This window comes from Typopeltis vanoorti, chromosome 19 (genome assembly GCF_054136105.1).
Source record: "Typopeltis vanoorti isolate ZY-2024b chromosome 19, IOZ_Tvanoo_1.0, whole genome shotgun sequence".
NCBI lineage: Eukaryota > Metazoa > Arthropoda > Arachnida > Uropygi > Thelyphonidae > Typopeltis > Typopeltis vanoorti.
In genome coordinates, this window is record NC_143567.1 from 25,122,585 (window position 1) to 25,143,371 (window position 20,787).

At 38.9% G+C, this 20,787-nt stretch overlaps 1 protein-coding gene across 1 annotated transcript in view; it reads left to right on the forward strand.

Moving 5' to 3' along the window:
* LOC150095920 (syntaxin-binding protein 5-like) overlaps positions 1 to 20,787 on the forward strand; it is a 549,764-nt gene that overhangs the window by 479,882 nt on the left and 49,095 nt on the right. Inside the window, exon 25 of the mRNA XM_090409567.1 lies at positions 8,575 to 8,683. Coding sequence (XP_090265693.1) covers positions 8,575 to 8,683 — 109 coding nt within the window. The remainder of the gene's footprint in view (positions 1 to 8,574; positions 8,684 to 20,787) is intronic.

Sequence of the window (20,787 nt, forward strand, 5' to 3'; positions counted from 1 at the left end):
AGGTCTATGACTAGTGGTTTGCCACAGGATTCTGTCCTTGGACTGCTACTTCTTAATTTGTTCATTAATGATACAGGAAAAGAACTGTTAGTTATTTGCCGATGATGGAAAGTTGGATAGAGTAATAGTTAATACAGATGATGTGAAAATTTTCCAGGATGATTTGGATAGATTAGCAGACCTGGGCAAAGGAGAATGAAAGTCAGTTTAATGTAGCAAAGTGTAAGGTTATGCATTTTGGGATGAAAAGATTACCAGCTGTACACCATGTTGGTGAAACTGCCCATCAGATCATCCGATCACTTGGTTACTGAAGAATACTTTGTTGGGCAGAGACAAGCAGGTCATTGTTCCTCTTTATTGAGCCTTGATAAGACCCCATCTTGACTATTGCATGGAGATCTGGATGCCAAGATGTCTTGGTGATGAGGAGGAAGTGGAGAGTATCCAGAGGCGAGTGACCAAGATGGTAGCAGGTCTATGAAATTAACCGTATGAGAACCTTATGTTGAAGATTTGTGGTTTACAGAAATTGGTTAATAGGTGGAAAAGGGGTGATATGATTGAGACATACAGATTACTGAGGGGTTTTTACAAGATTAATTCAGAGGAAAATTTTTCAGAACAGGTGTGGTGGTGGGAGAACTAGGGGCCATCCATGGAAACTGAGCAAGAGTATAGTTAGTAAGTGTTAGAACTAGGTTTTTTACTTGGAGAGTGGTGAATGAGTGGAATAGGTTGTTAGAGTCTGTTGTGGGCCATGACTGTAAATGAGTTCAAAGCAAAATATGACAGATACTGTGCAAATGTAATGTTGGCTAGTTCTTCACATGATGTTTAGGGCCTCCTTCGATGAGTCTAAGGACTCCTTGGAGTTGTCTGCTGGAAGTTAGGAAAGGAAGCTGTCAGCAAGAGGGTGAGGAGTGGTTTCTTTGCATGGAGTGTGGTTGAACCATGGAATGCATTGCCTAATAGAGTGGTGAAAGCAAGAACAGTCAATGAGTTCAAGGAGTGGTATGATAGACTTTGTGTTTCCTAGCAAGGAACCCCCCCCCCACACGATGAGTCTTTTGACTCTATGGAGGCCTGAATAATAATAATAATGATAATGTACACACACATGAACAACATTGGAAAGATCTTTAATTAACTATAACTAAATTGTACAAATATTTCAGTTTAAGTATCTTGAATCATCATAAATGTAACAAAAAGAATCGTGAAATTTATGGATAATCACGAAGAAGCCAGGTAAATGTAACACTGTTCGCATCCAAAATAAGCATGCATGTGTGTGTGTGTGTGTGTGACTATTTAAAAAAAAAAAACCTAAGATATACAGTTATGGGTAACAATTTCCCATATTTTGGAATAGATATTATTATTATTATTATTATTATTATTATTATTATTATTATTATTATTATTATATAATACCTCCAGGGAGTTCAAAGACTCATCGAGGGAGGGCACCTGCTCTACAACTCTCCATCTCCACCACTCCACTAACTGCAGCTACTTTCATCATCTACACCAGCGCCATCTACTGCCGACCACCACTATTTTCACTGACAAACACAAACATCCATGCCCATGGCAGGATTTGAACCTGCAGCCTTTTGGCTGGAGAGTGGATACGCTAACCACTCGGCCAACCAGACCGGTCATTATTATTATTATTATTATTATTACAGACAACTCCAAGGAGTCCTTAAACTCATCGAGGGAGGCCCTAAACATCATATCAAGAATTATTCAGCATTTGCACTGTATCTCTCATACTTTGCTTTGAACTCATTCACAGTCATGGCACCAACAACAGACTCTGGAGTTTATTCCACTCATTCACCACTTTCCAAGTAAAAAACCTAGTTCTAACACCTATGCTAACTACTCTTGCTCAGTTTCCATGGATGGCCCCTAGTTCTCCCATCACCAGACCTGTTCTGAAAAATTTCCTCTGAATTAATCTTGAAACCCCTTCCTCAGTAATTTGAATGTTTCAATCATATCCATCTATGAACTAGTTTCTGTAACCCACAAATCGTCAATTCAAATTACTGAGGAAACCCCTTCCTCAGTAATTTGAATGTTTCAATCATATCCATCTATGAACTAGTTTCTGTAACCCACAAATCGTCAATCTGTTCTCATAAGGTTTATTCCATAGACCAGTTACCATCTTGGTCACTCGCCTTTGATCCTCTCTACCTCCTCCCAATCACCAAGAAAACCTGGTACCCAGATCTGCACACAGTAGTCAAGATGGAGTCTTATCAAGGCTCAATAAAGAGGTTGATAACCTGCTTGTGTTGGCTCGTCAAAGTATTCTTCAGTAACCAAGTGATCTGATGAGCTGAATTAGCCTCTTTTGCTGTGTGTCCCCTAAACTTTAAGTCCCTATCCACTAACACTCCCAAGTCTCTGGCTTTGTCAATTTCCTGGAGTATGGTTGAGGAGTGATGACAAGGGGCCATCCCCGGAAGTTACGAAAGGAAACTGTGGATGCACAGAGGATGGTTGAACCTGTGGAATGCATTGCCTGATAGAGTGGTGTGAGCGAGAATGGTCAATGAGTTTAAGGAGTGGCATGATAGACTTTGTGTTTCCTGGGAGGGACCTCCCACATTGAGTCTTGATAGACTTGCGTTTCCTAGAAAGGACCTCCCACAATGAGTCTTTTGACTCCTTGGAGGCCTAAATAATAATAATAATAATAATAATGGTTCCACACCAGTGTGGTATACTGCTGATAATCTTTTCATCCCTAAATGCATAACCTCACACTTTGCCACATTAAACTGACATCCATTCTCCTTAGCCCAATCTATCCAAATCATCTTGCAAAATTTTGACATCATGTGTATTCACTATTGTTCTACCTAAGTTTGCATCATCAGCAAATAACTGAACAGTTCCTCTCATAAAATTGGGGGGGGGGCAATATTGAACTACCCCATAAAAATCTCACCAGGAATACTTTGTGGGAAAACCCTACAAAATCACCTACGATTAAAAATGACTGTAAAGGAAAACCATTCAGGCGGTCCAAGAACAGAACCCTGCAGCACACCACTAGTCACATCTTTTGAACTCTACTCCTGAATAAACTACTCTCTGATATCCCTCCATCAACCACCCTCCTGTCCATCTCACCAACCCTATATCCATCCCCATGTGCTGCAGCTTACTGATTAGAATTCTGTGTGGTATCCTGTTAAAGGGCTTTGCAAAGTCCAGCAGTATCACTGCAAACCCATTACCCTTATCCAATTCAGCTGTCACTGTATTATAAAATGTGAGCAAGTTACTTTGGCATGATCTACCCTTCACAAAATTATGCTGTCCCCCCCATACAGTATCTCAATTGATAATCTGACATTGTGGTTGAGGTTTGGAGACTATCCAAACCTCAACCACAGATGATGCAAGTGTTGAGGAGAAGAACCTCAACACTTGCATCATCCAAAAGGATCCTGTGTCTAGTATTAGTAATTGCATGCTGAGCAAGGCCAGATTTATGATTTTTATTGGATCCTATATAGGAAAGGTGTTCACAAATGTGACAGATTAGCCTGTTTAACTGAAATAAAGTAACTTGGAACTTCATGGAATTGAACAGACTCTAGGTAGTCTCAAAGTTGGACTCTCTCTCTCCTTAGTAAATGGCAACAAAGAACTCATTTATTTATTAAGTTTAAATATGGTTAAAAGATGAAATTTCCTAAGGATATGAGAAACATGTTCAGAAACATTTCTAATATAAGGAATAGAGATTCTGTGGGTGTCATTACAGAAGAAGGAGGAAAACAGACTGATGATTCTTTCTGTAATTTATGGTTTGTCACCATTGAAAGAGGCAGTTTGTTTAATTTAGTACAGTTAATTATATATCTTTCCAGCTATGCTCATATGTGTATTTTATGTTTCTTTCTGGATTCACAGTTACCACTTACATTGAAGAATTCCAATCCTGCATGGGATTTGAAACAGCTAAGAAGAAACATGGGGATGAAACAGCTAAGAAGACCAATAAATGCAGCAACTTACATCTACAACAGAGTTAGCTTTTTGCTCAAGTTTCTTATTTTGAAAAAGTGCAGAAATACTGATATTATCCCCATTTTTGCCAGGGTCAAAGAATTTATTACATCTCCAGGAGTGCATAAAATGTATCAAAGAGTTTAGCCATGTGCAAGAGCGCCACCATATGGCTGGTTACAAAATAAGATGAGATTACAGTTAAAACTAATTTTAAAATACAATAAAATAATAATATATGAATCATTTTGATAATTCTGAATGGCATGACATTAAAAATAAAAGAGTGGGGTGGGAGTGCTACTGCTTATAAGGATGAGATTCTCCCAAATCTTGGCAATAGATAGACAGTCTTTCCAATTTAAGTTTTTGCCAGGGTCAAAGAATTTATTACATCTCCAGGAGTGCATAAAATGTATCAAAGAGTTTAGCCATGTGCAAGAGCACCACAGTATAGCTGGTTACAAAATAAGATGAGATTACAGTTAAAATTAATTTTGAAATACAATACAATAAAATAATAATATATGAATAATTTTGATAATTTTGAATGGCATGACATTAAAAATAAAAGAGAGGGGGTGGGAGTGCTGTTGCTTACTACTTATAAGGATGAGATTCTCCCAAATCTTGGCAATAGATAGATGGTCATTCCAATTTAAGTTTGGACAGTGTAGTAGTGCCTCAATCCTCTCTTCAAAACAGCTGTTCAAACTTAGAACCAGCACTGCCACAACATGCAGGTTTTGGACCAGAGGATATTATCAGTGTCATACCATAATTTTCTGGTGTGGACAGTAATCATAATATCCTCTGGTCCAAAACCTGCCTGTTATGGCAGTGCTGGTTTAAGTTTGAACAGTTATTTTGAAGAGAGAATTGAGGCACTACTATACTGTCTATCTATCTGTGCCTTGGAGTTGTGCCAATCGAGATTTTTCAGATTTATTGTGGCTGATATAAGACTTGTGTTCTTATAGTCATTTTTTAACTGAATGTTTGTTCGAAGTACGAATGGTGACAATCAAACTAAACCTACTAAACACCGAGGAGGGAGAGAGATGCTTGTTTATCTTTCATGGATGGTAACCAGAAGGAAATTTTGTTGATAGGAAAGAATGTAGGGAGTAAATTGTAACCCGTCTGGATCTTTACAGTTGCCACTGAGATGCCTGTGATATGCTGAATTAAGACTTGATTACAGATTCAAGGTTCTTAGGAATGGACTTGTAAGTGTTCAGGATATGTTTAAACTTCCTTGAGGTCTGAAGCCATTCTGTGGTATCATGCTTTGAATGGGTCCATTTCTTATTGGAGATCTTCAGGATTGGAGCAAATGACATGTGCTCTATTTATTATTATTATCATCTGACTTTCATGGACTCAAAAAGACTCATCATGGGAAATCGATACTCTTTCCATTCACAGTTTTTACACTCACAACACTTTCAGGCAATGCATTCCACTCACCAGTCACTCTCGACACAAAGGACCTGCTTCTCACTCTTCCTGCTCACACCCTCCTTCTATAGCGTCCATGGAAAGACCCTAGTTCTACCCTGCTGCTCTGTACTTTATGAAATATCTTCTCCACATTAATCTGGTAACAACCCTTCTCCAACTTATATGTCTCAATCATATCCGCTCTTCTTCTTCTATTCACAAGGATCTGTAAGTTGCATCCCCTCAATTTCTCCTCATATCTGACATTCCATACACCTGACACTAACTTCATCAACCTTCTCTTGACCATCAATTTAATACATGGCTTGTGCCATCAATTTAATACATGGCTTGTAATCTTTTATTTATTTATAGGGTGGGGAAAGGACAAGAGGGCATCCTTGAAAGCTGAGGAAGAATGCCACTAAGAACAGGGTGAGGGCAAGATTTTTCTCTCATTTGGTGGTGCATGATAAGAATGGATTGCCACTGAGTGTTGTGTGTGCACAAGCAGTGATAATGAATTCAAGAATAAGAATGATAGCTGGTGATTGTGGCCTCCCTTGATGAGTCCCTGACTCCCTGGACGTCTCTCTTAATAATAATATGATGATGATTGAGACTTACAAACTTCTGAAAGAGTTATACAGAATTTCATTAAATGGAATTTTGCCTTTTATGGAAAGTGAGGAAAGGACATGAGGGCATGCATTGCATCCTTGGAAGTTGAGAACGAATGCTGTCAAGAAGGGGGTGAGGGCTAGATTTTTCTCTCATTGAGTGGTATATGATTGGAATGCATTTCTGTTGGATGTTGTACAGGGTGTTCGGGATAAATTTGACAGTTTCGTAAGGAAAAAGAAAATCTTCTTTGTATCTATTAAATTTAATGAATTGACAAAAAAACATTACAGGCAGAGTTAATTACAATACTATCAACAAGATTTACTCAAAATAACCACCATTAGCATCGATCACAGCTTCAATTCTGCTTCGGAACCTCGAACAAGCTGATGCTACAGTCTCCCTGGGAAGGGCCGCAAAAACTGTTTTAATTTTATCCATTAACTGGGCTTTTGTATTACTGGAAGTGCGATTGGTGTCTTTTTCAACTGCGCCCCATACAAAATAATCCATGGGGTTAAGGTCTGGGGAGTTTGGAGGCCAAACATTTGGACTGGTGAAGTCGTAGAAATTTTCAGACAACCATTTTTGACTTTTCCCAGAGGTGTGGCAAGGGGCCGAATCCTGCTGCCATACATACGGCCTACCATTGGCTACCCTTGTTATCCAGGGCTTGACTACAGTTAGCAACTCCACGAACAAAGCCTGAATTCCAATGCCAGGGTTCTTCAACACCTGTTCCTGCAGATTTGCGAGGAATTCTGCTGTACGAACGCAATCAGATCGTCTGCTAGGGATCTTTCTTCTTGCTACATCCTCGTAGTCACCATTGCAAGTCTCTAGTTCATGCCTGATTGTTTTTACTGTATTCAGGGAGCATTGGGCAGCAGTCGTAATATCCTTATTTTGATGGCGGGAACGAATCATCATGATACAAGTTATTCTCTTCCATGATTCAGGTGGGTTCCAGCTATCCATCCTTTCTGACATCTTGTATATGAATGAAGAAGGGTCCAAACTTTTAAATGAAGAGAAGTGTGTGTTAATACATGTAACTTACGGAAAAATATAATTAATTATAAATATGTCAAATTTATCCCGAACACCCTGTATGTGGAAGAAGTGTGAATGAATTAAGAACAGGTATGACAGGTGGTGCAAATAGTGCGGACTCCCTCGATGAGTTCCTAACTCCCTGGAGGGCTTTCTTAATAATACTAATAATAATAACAGTTGCATAGCTAGAACTTTTGCTGCCTGGGGGGGGGGGGTTCCCTGAGTTTACCATCCCTCTCAATACACACCAAAAATAATACAAAAAGTCAAAATGATGTATAGGGAAATAAATTAAAACACTATGTTTAATTTTTAAAGTAAAACTTTGATTCCAACATTCTAAAATGTTATTTTTCTTCCTTTTTTGTTAGCAAAATCATTGATGACATTGGTGAGGTCTGTTTCATAGTAATATAGGTAATTCTTAATCAATTTTAATTTAGAAAAACTCCTCACAACTAGCAACACTTACAGCAATTGATAAGAAAATTCACAGTAGTATTACAATATTTGGAACTGAGTTCTCGAGACTGTATTTTGAGATGATTTTTAGAATTAACTGCAAAAATTCAAAAAGGTTCAAAGTACTGCCCAGGGGGGTGGACCACCCCTCTACCCTCCCCTAGCTACACCACTGAATAATAATAATAATAAATACTTCACCCACAAACTCTTCTTGCTTATGCTTGGATAAAGGATTAAAATAAGAATATATTATTTCTTGTCCTATTACAACTTAACAGTGAATAGTTTTTGGAATAGTTGTTGGCATGTAATATAAAATAGCTTATGTACAGTAACACCAAACCATCATATCACTGATTGTCATCCAGTGAACCTGTGGAACCTGTGACACTCATTTCACAACTTTTGTCAAAAATTTTGTGTTTTTGGTACACTCAGCTGGTATAGTGCATCACAAGCTCCTATGTGTGAATGTCTCTGGCCGGTGCATCTGCTTAGAACAACTGCATCTTTCATGATTTCAAAAACATTCTGCACTTGTTAACTGCAAAGGTGTTTCTTCAGGATACCATGAAGACTTACACATCACGATTAACCTATCATAAGCTCCATAGTCTTGTTTAGGAAATTCTGTCCCACCTTTTATATTCTTCAGGCAACTTGTGATCCAATTTTTATCTTGTCTTCTCACTGAATAGTCAACAGCAGGAGTGTTATAGCAGCATGTATCTAATGTGGTGAAAACACTGTTTGTTGGTTTGGAAAGGTGTTTCCAAATAAAGTATCTTTGTTCATGTTTTAGGAATATTTGAACCAAAAAAAAAAAAAAAAAAGCATGAAAACTTTTTTTTTTGGTCACCTAATATTATAGAAGTATCTAATATTATTGTCAAGGAAATTTAATAAATGCTCATGTAATGATGTTCGTTTTTTTTTTCTTTTTAGGTTTTCCATGTCTGTCCTGCTGTTTAGCATCAGGAAAAATAAAAATTTTAAGTCTCCCAACTCTGAGAACCCTTTTGGTAACAGAATTTCTTCCATTTGTTGGTATGAGGTAGGTAAGCAATGTAATACAGTTCAGTATAAAGTATATTTTATGTCTCCTTTTCTCAATATCTCCCAGTTCCACTTAAAAGCAGCTCATATATTAAAAGCCCAATCAAAGCATAACCTTTTGACTGAATTTTGAAACTTTCTATCATTTTGCCATCCTGGTTGGTGAAGCAGAGAGCATCTCTGCTGTTTCTCCAACTTCAGATTTCACTGTTACAAGGGATTTGTGAATGTCTTTAAATTGCAGATGATTTTCATTGCAATATGAGATTTTGTATTAGGCTACTTAGATTTCAGATTCAGCATTCAGATTCTGATGCTACAGTATAATTGTAGTAGCCATTTTTAAGTGTGCTGCTTAGATATGCAAAAGTGCTTAGAATTTTTATATTAAATTTGAGTTTATTGTCTCTTGATGGTTAAATGCATGTGAAAACTGTTATTCCAAGAAAACTACACTTGGTGTTGTTGTTGTTATTGTTATGTTTATTATTAAAGGTGTGCTAGAGGATAGAATGCACAAGGTATGTTTTCCAGGCGGTCAAATGAGTAGAGTGATTGAGGCATTGGATATGAGGCAGGAGCAAGCAAAAGAGTTAATAGTATTAATTGGTACAAATGATTTCAGAGAGAACAAAGACCATGTCAGAATGTATAGCAGAAGGCTGCTTGGAAGGATAAAAGAGAATAGTATGACAGGAAGGGTAGTCAGTGTGTTGCCTAGATATGACTGTGGTGAAATGAGTCGGAGAGCAAGGATTATGAATGATATTCTGGCTGAAATGTGTCAGGAGATGGGAGTACAGTTTGTTAATGTGTGGAATGAGTTTGAGGGATGAAGTGAGCTGTAATGGGAGTGATGGACTACATTTGAGTGGTTATGGTGTGAATCACTTGGAGAGACTGCTGCTGGAAGGTAGAGAAGTGAATAGAGAGAATGAATCAGATCGAGAGGGAAGTGAAATGAAAAAGCAGGAGAGTAAGACAGGAGAGATTGAAGAAGTGGATATGAATGGGGAAGTGAGTGGTATGAGTATAGAAAATGAGAGAATAGGTGTGCAAGAGGAGCAGGGAAATGGGGAGCCTCAAGGTGGACAGGGGTACACAGCGTGAGAAAGGTGGATGCTCCAGAGGAGGTGAGAGCATGTGTAGGCAGGAAAGGAATGGAATGACCAGGGATCAAGAGGAAACAGTTGGAATTGAAAAGGGTTCTAAAATGAAGAAGCAGAAAGGGAAATGGGTCCAGTCTAACATGGAGAGATCACATTGAGTGAATGGAATCAGTGGAACTAGCTGTAGATCCAGAAATGACCTCTTGTGTTTGTATACCACTGTTAGAAGTAGGAGAAACAAGGCAGATGAAATGGTTGCACAAATTGCGTCTGTTCACCCAAAGATTGTTGGAATAATTGAGACATGGTTGGAAGAGGATGACAGGAATAGAAATGGAAGGGTATGATGGGTTTCGTGAGGATTAAAGGGGTAAAAAGGGATTGGGTGTGCTATTGATAATAGAGAAAGAGTTATGTCCGTACAAAGTAGAGATGCAAGATGGAAATAGTGCCAGTGGTTTTGAGGCAGTATGGTGTGAGATAGAGGTGAATGGAATCAAATACTTGGTGGGATGTTGTTATAGACCAGGCAATGTGGATGGTGGTGGTGATAGTGAAATGTATAGTCAAATTAGCCAAGTAAATAAGAAAACGGTGATCATTATGGGTGATTTTAATTATGGCAATATAGACTGGGATGTTGAGATAGCAACTGGAAGTAAAGAAAATGAGATTCTCGAGTTTTTGAGGGACAACTGCCCGAGACAGTATGCAACAGAAGGCACACAAAGATTGAAGGTCTTGGATTTGATCATCTCATCAGAGGTTGTAATTATAAATGAGGTGTCCAATCATTCACCAATTGGTGAGAGTGACAGTGAAGTGATTGCTTGGGTGGTTGACAACAGTGTGAGGACCTCTGTGAGAAAAGGGTATGTGTGGAACTAAAAGGGGGAGAGTGATTATGAAGAGCTCAGGAGATAACTTGTAGGTGTAGCATGGAATGGGGAGTTAGTTAGCTGGAAAAGAGATCAATGCAGCTTGGGGGATTTTCAATAACTATCTAGTAGAAGCAATGTCTAAATTTATTCCAAGTGTCAGAAGGTTAAATAAGGTATGTGCGAAATGGATGAATAAAGAGATTAAGCACGTGATAAAGAGAAAAAGGGCATTATGGAGGCAACATAAGAGAAGTGGTAATAACCAATTTCATAAGGTCTACAAAGACCAGGCAATGAAGGTGATTTGGTTGGTGAGAATAGCTAAAGAGAGGTATGAACAGCAGTTAGCTTCTTCTTCTGGTTCCCATCTGCCATACGGCCGGGGGAGGGTAGCTATATGCTACCATTCTAGGGAGAGATGATTATGAGCAAGGTGGTTTCCCGTTGCTCAGTTAGCTAATGAAGCCAAAAAGAATCCTAGGAAGGTCTTTCAATATGTAGCCAGCAGAAGAAAGAATGATCATTGAAGAATGACATTGATTGGAGAAAATGGTAAAAAGACAGCTATTGCAGAATGTGTGTGGTGGAGATACTTAATGAGCAGTTCATAAAGATCTTTCAATCTTGTGAATGTGACTTCATGGAAAGATTGAGAGCTTTTGATGATTGAGAGGAGAGACTGACTGTAAGTGAGCAAAAGGTGTTTGGGGAGTTGGGTAAACTAGATGTAAATAAGGCTGTGGGACTTGGTAATATATCACCGCGTCTGAAGGAAGGTTCCAGGGACTTGACATATTTTTTTAATACGAGTAGTGCACTTGGTCAAGTTCCTACAGAGTGGAAGGAGGTCAAGATTGTGCCACTTCATAAGCGAGGTGATCGAACTCAAGCATCAAACTATAGTCCTATCTGTGTGTCAGGTGTTGTGTTGTGTTGTGAGAACTAGGATCCAAAGATGGATTGACAACAATGGTATTATCTTTGATGGACAGCATGGATTTGCTAACGAGAGGTCATGTTTTAGTAATCTACGTACTTATTACAATAAAGTGACTGTTTCCTTGGACAGAGGAGAAGGATACACATTAATATACTTGGATTTCACAAAGGCTTTTGATAGAGTACCTCATGATAAGTTGACAGTCAAACTAGAGCAGATAGGGTTGGATATTAGATTAGTGCATTGGATTGCTGACTGGCTATCTGATAGGTATCAACAAGTTGTGTATGGGGGTGCGATATCCAGGAAAAGGAAAATCACTAATGGAGTGCCTCAGGGGTCAGTTTTAGGGCCATTACTGTTTAGCTTGTATATTAATGATATTGGCGAAGTTTTGGATAGAGATATTCAGTTGTTTGCAGATGATGCAAAGTTGGGATGAACCATAAAGAGTAGTGAAGATGTTGTGGCCTTGCAAGAAGACTTGAATAAATGGGGATGTGAGTTCAATGTTGCAAAATGTAAGGTTTTAAAATTTGGAAAACAAAGATGGGATGCAGAATTTATGCTTGGTGAGAATATACTGTTGGAGGGAGAGGAAATAAGAGATCTGGGGGTGATAGTGGATAAGTATCTAAAATTTAGGGGACACATCGCCAAAATTGTGAAGACAACATAAAGGTTTCTGGGAATGATGCGGAGGACACTGATGTGTATAAGTAAGGAGATTCTTGTTCCGTTGTATAAGGCCTTTGATTAGGCCACACATGGACTAATGTGCCCAGATTTGGTCACCGGGTTTTCAGAAGGATGAAGAGATGTTGGAAAGGGTCCAAAGGAGACTGAGTAAGGTAGTTTCTGACCTCTGGAATATTGAGTATGAGGAAAGATTGAGAAGATGTAATTTGCAGAGTCTGGTGGAGAGGAGGAAGAGGGGAGATATAATAGAGACCTCTAAGTTGGTAAGGGGTTGTTATAAGATCAATGGTGGAGAAGTTCTACAGAGAATAGTGGGAGATCAGGGGAGAACCAGAGGTCATCCCTGGAAACTGTATAAGGAGGGTGTGAGTAGGAGAGTGAGAGGCAGGTTTTTTTCATGCAGAGTTGTGAATGATTGGAATGCCTTGCCTGAGAGTGTGGTGTCTGCAAGGAGTTTGAGTGTGTTTAAGACAAGGTATGATGAGATGTGTGTGTGATAAAGGGACCTTCCAGATGAGTCTTTGACTCCATGAGGTCGTGTGGTAATAATAATATATGACACCTTTAAGAAATCCAAGGACTCATCCCAGAAGGGCACTCCATTCTACACAACCCACTGTCTGGGTTACTTAATTCTCTGTCTACACACAGTACCACTACCTACACACTGTTATTATCCATCATTATCTTTGCACAACACCATCTACTGCCCACTATTTGTATTTTTCATCTGTAAATTGCACATATACTCTGTTCCATGGAAGATGTGAATTGGGGTGCACATGAGATAAAAAGCCAGAGTTTCTGGGAGAAAATCCCTGCTACCTCTGCAGGATATCAGTTAACTCATTTCCAGTTGAAAAAGCCCAAGTAAAGATTCCTCTCATTCATGATGAGAGGGATCTTTACTTTACTTTACCTTTTCCAGTCAAAGGTTACAATGTCGTTTCATTCTTCTCATTACCCTACTGAAGCATGTCCTTCATGTTATAATGAAATAACTAAAAACAAAGAAGAAAACAGGTCTGGCAGTCATTATATCTTATATCAGATGAGAGAACAATAAATTATTATTATTATTCACATCTTCCATGGAATCAAAGAACTTATTACAGGAGATCCAGCTTAGATAAAATGGTATATGTTCTTTAAACTTGTTCATTATCTTTACCTTAACCATTCTTTTAAGCAATATTCCATGGTGTAACCACTTTTCGTGCTTCTCATCATCTTACTCATGACTTCTTTTTTAATATCCTAGGGTGTCCCCTAGTCTTGTTTCTTTCCCTTGTTTTGCCAAATGTCTCTCCACTGTCAGTCATTAACACCCCTCAACAGCTTAAATGTCTAAATCATATCACTCCTTCATCTTCTGTCCACCAAACATTTATACTTTTATCATTAACCTTTTCTTTCTTTCATTCTTACATTTTGTGCTGTGAAGAACTCCTCATAAACCCACTGTTTCTCTCCTCACTGTCAACTCATCATCCACATTACTTTCAGCCACTTCTTTCATACTATCGTTTGTATTTTGTGCATTGCTGTTCACTCCTTCTACTTGTGCATTCCCTAACTTTCACTCTCCTGCATTACATTGTAATATTTGTTACACTCTTCCATCTTTGACATGATTTATTTTTTTTACGCTTAGTCACAAACCATTTCTAACACTTTCTCCATGCTCGCTTATGTACCAAATACCATTCACACTCAGCAATGAATACATTGAGCACATAGTACATTACACAAAATCCCTCATATTAAAATCACTGGATATTGAAAAGCTTCACAAATAAACAAACATTCTCAAAGGAAAACACCACCAATAATGATCAGCAATATTTACTAAAAACAAAGGCTTAGCTGAATGATAAATGCAATGCTGTTGCTTCCAAGAATAATGCTAATGACCTCATCCAGACCAGCAATACATTATCCTAAAAATATTATCACAAAGAGCCAGGTTTATTAGTTAAAAGGATGTAACTTTTGACACTAAACTAACCCACCTTGCCACATTTTTGGCAATGCCTGTAACCCTTATAAAATAAATAAATAGTAAATGCCCTCCTCAAGACCACAGTGAAACTATCACTAGGGATCCCAGATACATTGAAAAAAAATATGGGACACTTATGACTGAGGGTGAAAGTTTAGTATATGCATCCATCACATATGCCAGTCTTACAAAATGATTCTAACTTTCCAAGTGTCTGTGTGGTAAGGTTTACTATGCACACACGTTACTAGGTATAAGTAAACAAATAGTAAATCAAATTGTTAGGCTGCATATTTTCATTAAGCCATTTTAAGTTGCCTTCAAATGGTTTTTTACTTGCTATCTTCTTATTCACCTTATCCCGTGTTAAACAGAGTAGGCATTCCCATCTTTAATCTTCTTCTTCCAGATTCTCCAGTCAAGGGCATCTTTCTGACTCCATCCTTTCTCCCTAAGATCCTCTGCCACCTTATCCCCCCATCTGAGTTTGGGCCTGCCTCTTTTCCTCCTTACGCTCCACTTGTTTACCAACATACTCCTCACTCCTTCTCTCTACATGACTGAACCACCTCAGCCTGCTTTCTTCTACCTTCTTACCGATCGGTCCCACCTTGATCGTCCCTCTGGTGTAGTCATTCCTTATCCTGTCCTTCTTTGTCACACCGCTCATCTATCTCAACATCTGCATCTCCGCCACCTCCATCCTCCTCTCCTGTGCCTTTTTTATAGGCCACGTCTCCGTGCCATGGAGCATCGCCGGCCTCACCACCATCTTATACAGCTTTCCTTTCATCTTACAACTCACTCTCTTGTCGCACAAGACCCCACTCATCTTCCTTCAGTTCATCCAGCCGCATGTTATTCGGTGCTGTATTTCCTCATCAATGTCATCATTCCTCTCGACGACCGACCCAAGGTACTTGAATTTCTTCCCTGAAGTTAACCTTTCACCCTGGAGTCGTATGATCATATCCTCGTCACTCCCTGTTGATATATATTCAGTCTTTACCCGGTTAATTTTCATGCCTCTCTGCTCTGATACCTTTCTCCACTCTTCCAGGGTCTTTTCAAGCTTCTCTCGGGATGATTTGCAGAGAACAATATCATCGGCAAACATCATGCTCCATGGCGCCTCCTTCTTGACGTCCTCCACTAGTACATCCATGACCAGATCAAAGAGATAGGGGCTCAGAGCTGATCCCTGATGGAGCCCTACGACAATGGGGAACCCCTCTGGCATGCCTACACTAGACCTGACCTGAGTTTTCGCTCCCTCATACATCTCCTTCACCAACCTCACGTACTTTTCCGACACCCACTTCTTCCTCATACACCTTCATACCTCCTGTCTGGTTCTTCTGTCGTATGCATTTTCCAGGTCTCTAAACACCATATGTCGCTCCACCTACATCTCCCTGTATTTCTCCATCAATCGCCTTAGCGTAAATATTGCATCCATTGTCCCTCTTCCTGGCATAAATCCAAACTGCTCCTCACCAATTTTTGTTTCCCGTCGTATCCTTAATTCAGTTACTCTTTCCCATATCTTCAACGTGTGTGACATCAGCTTGATCCCTCTATAGTTGACACAATCTTGAACATCTCCTTTTCCCTTGTAGATTGGGACGAGAAGGGAAAAGGAGATGTTCAAGATTTTCAAGATGCACCGATCCTTCATTTGCCTCTCAATCCTCACACCTCTCTCTTGAATTCTCCTCATTTAGTAGATTACAAAAATATTCTTCCCATCTTCCTCTGATTTTGTCCTCCTCTTGTAGTACTACTCCTGTGGCGTCCTTTATCTGCTTAACTAATGTTATGCCTTTTGAGGCCTTATCTCTAGCTTTTGCTATTCTCAACAACTTAGCTTCACCACCATTTCTCTCCAGTACTTCATAAACCTCTTCAACTGCTCTCACCCTCGCCCTTGCCACAGCTCTCTTTTCACTTTTCTTCGCTAATCTATATGCCTCCTTGTCGGCTCTGGTTCCAGTCATGTCCCATTTTTCCTTTGCCTCTTTCTTTTCCCTGATCTTCAACTGTACGTCTTCATTCCACCCCCATGCCTCCTTATCCTCAGGCAGCCCCTTTCCTGATGTTATGCCGAGCACCTCTTCTTCAATTTTTCTAATATTCCGACTATTTACATCCCACCATTCTTCCACATCCTCTGGTAACTTTATTCCTTCCAATACCTTTTCTTTAAACTCATTCCTTGGACTTTCCTCTTCCAATTTCCATCACTTTATTTTCCTATCTTTCCGCTACTTCCGTCTATTCTTCTTTTCCCCTTTTATATCACAGTCTGCTACAACCAACCTGTGCTGTGCCGCTACACTTTCTCCGTTAATCACTTTACAGTTTTTCACCTCCTTCAGATGTTTCCTTCTGCACATAATATAGTTAATTTGACTCATCCTATTCCTGCTCTCATAAGTTATCAGGTGTCTAACTCTCTTCTTAAACCACGTGTTAGCTATAGCTAGGTCAAAGCCACAGCATGCTCTACGATTCTTTTACCTTCTTCATTTCTTTCACCACTACTCCAACCCCTGTGCACCCTTTCTTCACCACTTCATCGCCTTCCTACATGCCCATTCAGGTCTGCTCCGACAATTACTCTCTCACCATCAGGGATGCCCATTACTACCTGGTCTAGTTCTCTCCAGAATGTCTCTTTCTCCTCCTCATCACAACCTACTTGTGGAGCATATCCACACACTATCACAGCCACACTTCCTCCAATCTCAAGCTTAACACTCATGATCCGATCGTTTTTCCGGCACACCTCGCAGACTCCACCCTTCAGCTCCTTGTCGATAATGATTCCAACTCTGTTTCTTCCATTCTCATTCACTCCGCTGTAAAACAGTTTATATCCTTCCACCAGCTCCTTTGCTTTATTGCCCTTCCACCTTGTCTCCTACTTGCACAAGATCTTCAGCTTCCTTCTTCTCATCATGTCTACTATCTCCCTATTCTTCTCATTCATTGTACCTTCATTCAGCGACCTGATTCTTACTTTACACACTCTCTTTCTGTTGGACTCGCTTCTTTAGCCGAACCCATCCTTGGTTCGGTAGCCCAAGTCCACTTCTCACAGTCCTCAGGCGACAGAACTGCGTGTCGTTTACGGGGGATGCCCTAGCTGTTGTCCTTTCTCCGTTATTCGACATTTCATCCCTGGTTTTGGGATGTTTTTTTACTTCCGGATGCCCTTCCTGATGCCAACCCTCCCCATTTATTCGGGCTTGGGACCCTCACCGAGATGGGCTAACTTGCCCTCCCCAGTGGCTGGGCTGGTTTTTTACTTACTATTATAGATACAAAATAGATTGTTAATACAGTAATGCTCTTCTCACCTGACAGTATTCTTATTAATCAATCAGTCTTGCTCACTCTTGCAATATTTTTCTGAAGAATGAATTTCGCTTAACAACTGTTTATTTTTAAGAATGATGTCATTAAAAACTACTCAATCCTCACTGAAGAATGATTTTACAATAAGCATTGATTTTACAGTTTTTATAGACAATTTGTTTTTCTCATCAGTCCACAGTGCGTTCATGCGAGAAAATAATCTTTCAACACACGCATTTGTTCCAGGGATACACATAACGAACTCCACTACTTTCTTTAAATTTAATAGTTCTCCTTCAATATTTTCTTGTCCTTCACTTCACTATCTTCTCTGGACTTCAGAGCTGTTTTCACTATCATTATTTCATCAGACAAATCAGATTCAACAATGTTTGATATGGCAGCAGTGTGATTAATAGTTTGGACTGTTTGAAGAACATTTTCCCAACATAATGCTGTTCTCAGTTTCACCCAAGACATACTGTCTAATTTCAGCATATACTGTGACCATTCTTTTATATATGACACATGTGTTGTAGAAATCAATTTCATGAGATTGGAATGCCTACTTCTTGCAACTCAAGAAGTAACTTCTCTTCGGAGGTATTTGTCAAATGTTCATCTCTTCTCATTTCAATTTTTCCAACCAGTGATTGTATAATTGACTGTGCTTCAACGAAAGATATTGTTTCGCCTTCTATGTTCCTGATAGTGGTATGAAACATTTCACATTGCAACTCCAGAAAAGTAGAAAACAGCTTCGACACTGAGTTCTGGAAAAAGCCTTTCAACATTGTCGAACATTTATCTATTGAAAGAAAATAGGCTTTAAGTCCTTCATACATTTCATTCAACCTTTTGATAGCTGGATGCAACGACAGCCACCTTGTCTTCGAGTGTCCTAGAACTGTTTTATACTTATTGTCCACAAATTCACAAAATTCTTTTAGGGACTCTTACAGAGTATATATGAAAGTGTTGAAATATTTTAGCTATAACAGCCTAAATGTCTACTGGCAATGTATCAGCTGCAGTTTGCTCAGCATTGTTTAAAATATGAGCTGAGCAACCAACTCCAATCAATTCGCAGCCAAACCTAGTTCTCAATTTATGGTACACGTTGTTGCTTCCCTTTCTCGAACATCCACCGAAGTTACTATTAGTATTGTCCGCTGACAAGGCTTTGACTTTGTCTTTAATCTTCCAAGATTTTAACACACCCCATATGTAATCCATAAGTCATTCTGCACTTTCACTAGGAAGGTCTGTAAATTCTAGAATCATGGTTTTAACGCGTTTTTCTGGAACGAAATATCGAATTATCAATGGCGCTAATTTTGAAGCACCATGGTTTCAAGCATCAATCAGGATAGATATATAATTTGCTTTCTCCATTTCCAGTTTGAATTGCTTGATTGCAAATGGAGCCAAAACATTTACAATTAACGCTTGTGTGTTTGTTTGCCTACACATAAATTTTCTATCATATAACTTATGTATTATTTTAGATGTACACTCCATTGATCGAAAACTCTGGTTGTGAAAACACGTGTAATACACGAAAGTTGCTTCTTCTGCAGCGAGATTCTCTTCCACTTCCCATCTCTTTCTTGGTAAAAAAAATCACTGACTTTTGCACTTGTACTAGCTCGAGATGCAGATTTATGTCTTTTTGTAGCAATGTGCTGGGTAATGTCAGACTTTCCGCCATGCTTGGCACTAAACAAGCCACCACAAACTGTACACTCCACTTTATCTGTCTCGCCCAATTTAGTAGATTTTTTTAAAAACAGAAATTGAGTTTTTAAAGCATCTGTATAATTACACTTCCTTTTCGGCATTTTCAATGTACAACAGGGCCACAGGAGAATTGAAAATCCATACATTTTAACAGCAGCTATGCAGTAATTAATACTCTGCAAGCAGCAACCTGTTTCTCTTGGAGCAAGCTTCTAAAATGGTGTGGGCCAAGCGGATCGTTCAATGCTATTTAAAGCTGAGCCAATATCATGGCACATGCCAATATGTCAATGCACGTGCACACTGTTCTAATGACCTTATCATTGTTGCAGTGTTGCCATCACTCGCCTTGAGAAATAACAACGCATCTACAGTTCCCTGCAATGAAGGAGAGCAATTTTTGTAATAGAATAGAAATTGTAACTCATTGATTTTGTTATTCAGTCTTGAACTCTAAAATACAGGACAAAAAGCTGTCCCGAAGAGTTTTCTCGCAACAATGGGACGCGTTTGCCAAAAACGGAACGATTCCATATTTTAAGGGACATCTGGGATCCCTAACTATCACCATCCCATATATCCAGGCCACATACATAAACATGAGAGAATGCTTAATAAATATAAGCTCCACATCGTATTCAAACACATATCAAACTAGTAACCTTCACCATTCACCCAAGGATGAACTTGGGTCCTCTGTCACTGCTCATAGTGTTTGTAATGCCTTAAACCATGCCTGGGCAACCATTCCTAGTTCAGGGGCCAAGTTATCATTCTGTCTCCGGGGCCGGTCCAAATTATTAAATAAAATAAATTAATATTAAATGAATTAAAACAAGTTGCTACTTCATATTTAATTTATTTATTATATAATGCTTTGGTATAAAGCTCTACATAAATTTTATAATATAATGAATGAGTTAACAATTTAATGTGAAGATTGGCCTTGTACTTCAACTACGAGACTATCAATATTGACGTTAATATTACTTAAGGATAATCGCATAGAATTTTCAAGGTTTTCGTCCGTTATTCTTGTCTCTGAATTTTTGATTTATTGTATTTCATCCTCGGAAAAAACTGTTCACACATATATGTGCTGCTGAAAAGACAAATGATTTTTCTTGAAAAGGCACATAAATTTGTATATTTTTCTTCCACCAAATAAAATTTATAAAAATCCATCAAAGCAATGTTGTTAAATTGTGATTTTAGCACTAAATCTGCCTGAAGCTCAGTAAGTTCCATCTGTAAGTTTTCTTTCATTATTTACATCAGCATCCATCAGACGAGCAAACATAGCGAATATAGAGTCTTTGTTTTTGATGTCAGCAAACCTTGTATCAAATTGCTCTATTAGTGCCTTCAGTT